A 2,500-nucleotide genomic window follows, 5' to 3' on the forward strand; every position below is an offset into this window, starting at 1 on the left:
GCTTTATTGGCATGAACAGAAACCTGTTGTTGCCAAAGCGGTTAACAGAAGTTTCACAGATTCATGTTTACATGTTAGATACAGAAACATGCTAACATGACAGAACACTACAGTTTGTTACCACTGAATACATTTACACTGATGGATGTTGTGGTGGAGGTGAGTCCCTCAGGCTGGGGCAGGCAGGCAGCTGCTGTCCCTTCACCAAGGACAGCTGACAGTTTGTCCTCTGGGGCTAATGTTGGGAAGTTTGTTATTTTATTTTCTATTAGTTTGCAGTGTAAATCTCTTACTGAAGAAAACTTGTCACAGTGGAGGAGGAAGTTCTCTGTCTCTATCTGCCTGCAGAGCAGGGAGCACACACACGCTCCTCTCTGGGCAGCCATGTCTGCCGGTGTGGTCCTGCTTCTCCAGCCGGTCGCTGGTCACTGAGCCTGGACCTGGTCAGGATCAGTCTCTGTTTGCTGTCTCTGCCAGCGTGCAGATATTCAGACGTTTTATTTTCTCTGTTTAGACTCAAATAATAATTTAGTCCGCTTTGGTTTTTGGGTTTGAGTTGGTGAGCTTCATCATCAGCTGACTGAGGGGGCTGTTTCTGAGACGTGTCCAAAGTGTGAGTGCTCGTGTCTGTGTGTTTAACAGTAACGGAAAACGCCCCGCTCTCTCTCCCCCTACCCGCCTGTCTCTCTCTCCCCCTACCCGCCTGTCTCTCTCTCCCCCTGCCTGCCTGTCTCTCTCTCCCCCTGCCTGCCTGTCTCTCTCTCCCCCTGCCTGTCTGTCTCTCTCTCCCCCTGCCTGCCTGTCTCTCTCCCCCTGCCTGCCTGTCTCTCTCTCCCCCTGCCTGTCTGTCTCTCTCTCCCCCTGTCTGCCTGTCTCTCTCCCCCTGTCTGTCTGCCTGTCTCCCTGCAGCCTGACGGTGAACCAGGTTGGACAGAACTTCACGTTTGTGTTGACGGACATCGAGAGCAAACAGAGATTCGGCTTCTGTCGCCTCTCCTCAGGGGCTCACACCTGCTACTGCATCCTCAGGTCAGTCAGTGTGTGAGTGTGAGTGTGTGTGTGTGAGTGTGTGTGTGAGTGTGTGTGTGAGTGTGTGTGTGTGTGAGTGTGTGTGTGAGTGTGTGTGTGTGAGTGTGAGTGTGTGTGTGTGTGTGTGTGTGTGTGTGTCTCTGCAGGAGTGTGTGTGATAGATATTCAGACATCTCCAGTCTGCGTGTGACGTTCAGCTCTGTAATGATCACCTGTCTCTGTCCTGTCAGCTACCTGCCATGGTTTGAAGTCTTCTACAAGCTGCTGAACATCCTGGCAGATTACACCATCAAAGGACAGGTGAGTCACCGTGTTATATTTACCTGAGTCAGGACCTCTCTTCACTAAACGTGTGTCTGCTCCTGTCACTACATTTAAACTTCTCTCAGTGAAGCTCCAGGTTTTTCCAGGATTTGTCACGTAGCTTTAAATAGTGAAGGAGAAGATGGAACAGGAAGTAGTTCAGCTCTGTCTGTAGCCGACGGCTGCTTCACGTTAATGTCTCAATCTTTAACAACCAGCTGAACACCTGAGAGACGATGAGCAGACAGCAGTGGAATCAGTCACTCTGAACTGAGCTGTGCAGCTTCTCTCTGAACTCTGCGTTGGAGTTTGTGTTGCTCGTGCCCTCTTGTGTTTTAAACCATCACTTGTTTTGTGTCCTCTGAATGTCTCAGGAGAGTAACTGGCAGGAGCTGCTGGTGTCTCTACACACACTTCCCATCCCTGAGGCTGGAGTCCCCGTCCATCTGGGTGTGGTGAGTCTGACTCCAACACGTCACAGCCGACAAGTATCTCACAGCACTCACACAGCAGGGTAACAAAGGAAAGATTCATTTACTCACTTATCCTGTAAAACACAAGCAGTCGAGCGCTGTGAAGGATCTTAAATACTGACGAACTGAAACTACAAAAAAACGATCAAATGTCCGTGTTGCTCTCAGACACAAAACGATCTCTGAACTGATCTCCTGACCAGCTGCAGCCTGTTTGTACAGCGGTGTGTTAGGGCCATTGTAAAAACCCCAGGGGTTACATCACACAGGAGTGACCTACGACCTCATGACAGAGACTAAAGGAAACACACCTGCATTCTTTATAATCTCATACATTTGCTATTTTCTTCTGGCACATTTACGACTGAATATTTCTGTTCTCCTCCGGCTCCATGTTTTGTTCTTGCAGTGGCCCTAACACGCTGTCGTATGTTTGATCATATCTGCAGTCCACAGGCCGACTGACGTGCACATGAAGGCCGACTGGAGTTGAAGCTCTTTGATTAAATCCTGTGTTTTCTCGGACAGCGTATGTTTGAGTCCCTGCAGACAAACACTGAAGCGGCAGTTGTTTCTTTGGTCCAGTGTGAGTCTGCAGGGGCCGGCCGTCTGAGCGCTGTGACCACAAAGACTCTGCTTCCTTTTTCTCTCCTTGTGCTCAAAGTCACACCGCTCCTGTTCTGTGTTTCTGCAGC

At 49.7% G+C, this 2,500-nt stretch overlaps 1 protein-coding gene across 1 annotated transcript in view; it reads left to right on the top strand.

The window, feature by feature from the left end:
- Positions 1-909: 909 nt before the first annotated feature.
- dennd1a (DENN/MADD domain containing 1A) overlaps positions 910-2,500 on the top strand; it is a gene marked incomplete at its 5' end in the record, with an annotated part of 12,875 nt that continues 11,284 nt past the window's right edge. Inside the window, 4 exons of the mRNA XM_069682206.1 lie at positions 910-1,029; positions 1,260-1,329; positions 1,707-1,787; position 2,500. The exon at position 2,500 is cut by the window's right edge and continues 53 nt beyond it. Of these exons, the coding sequence (XP_069538307.1) occupies positions 910-1,029; positions 1,260-1,329; positions 1,707-1,787; position 2,500 (272 nt within the window). The remainder of the gene's footprint in view (positions 1,030-1,259; positions 1,330-1,706; positions 1,788-2,499) is intronic.

This window comes from Semicossyphus pulcher, unplaced genomic scaffold (genome assembly GCF_022749685.1).
Source record: "Semicossyphus pulcher isolate SPU_LCO1_2020_fin unplaced genomic scaffold, fSemPul1.0.p SCAF_52, whole genome shotgun sequence".
In the NCBI taxonomy this organism is placed as follows: Eukaryota; Metazoa; Chordata; class Actinopteri; order Labriformes; family Labridae; genus Semicossyphus; species Semicossyphus pulcher.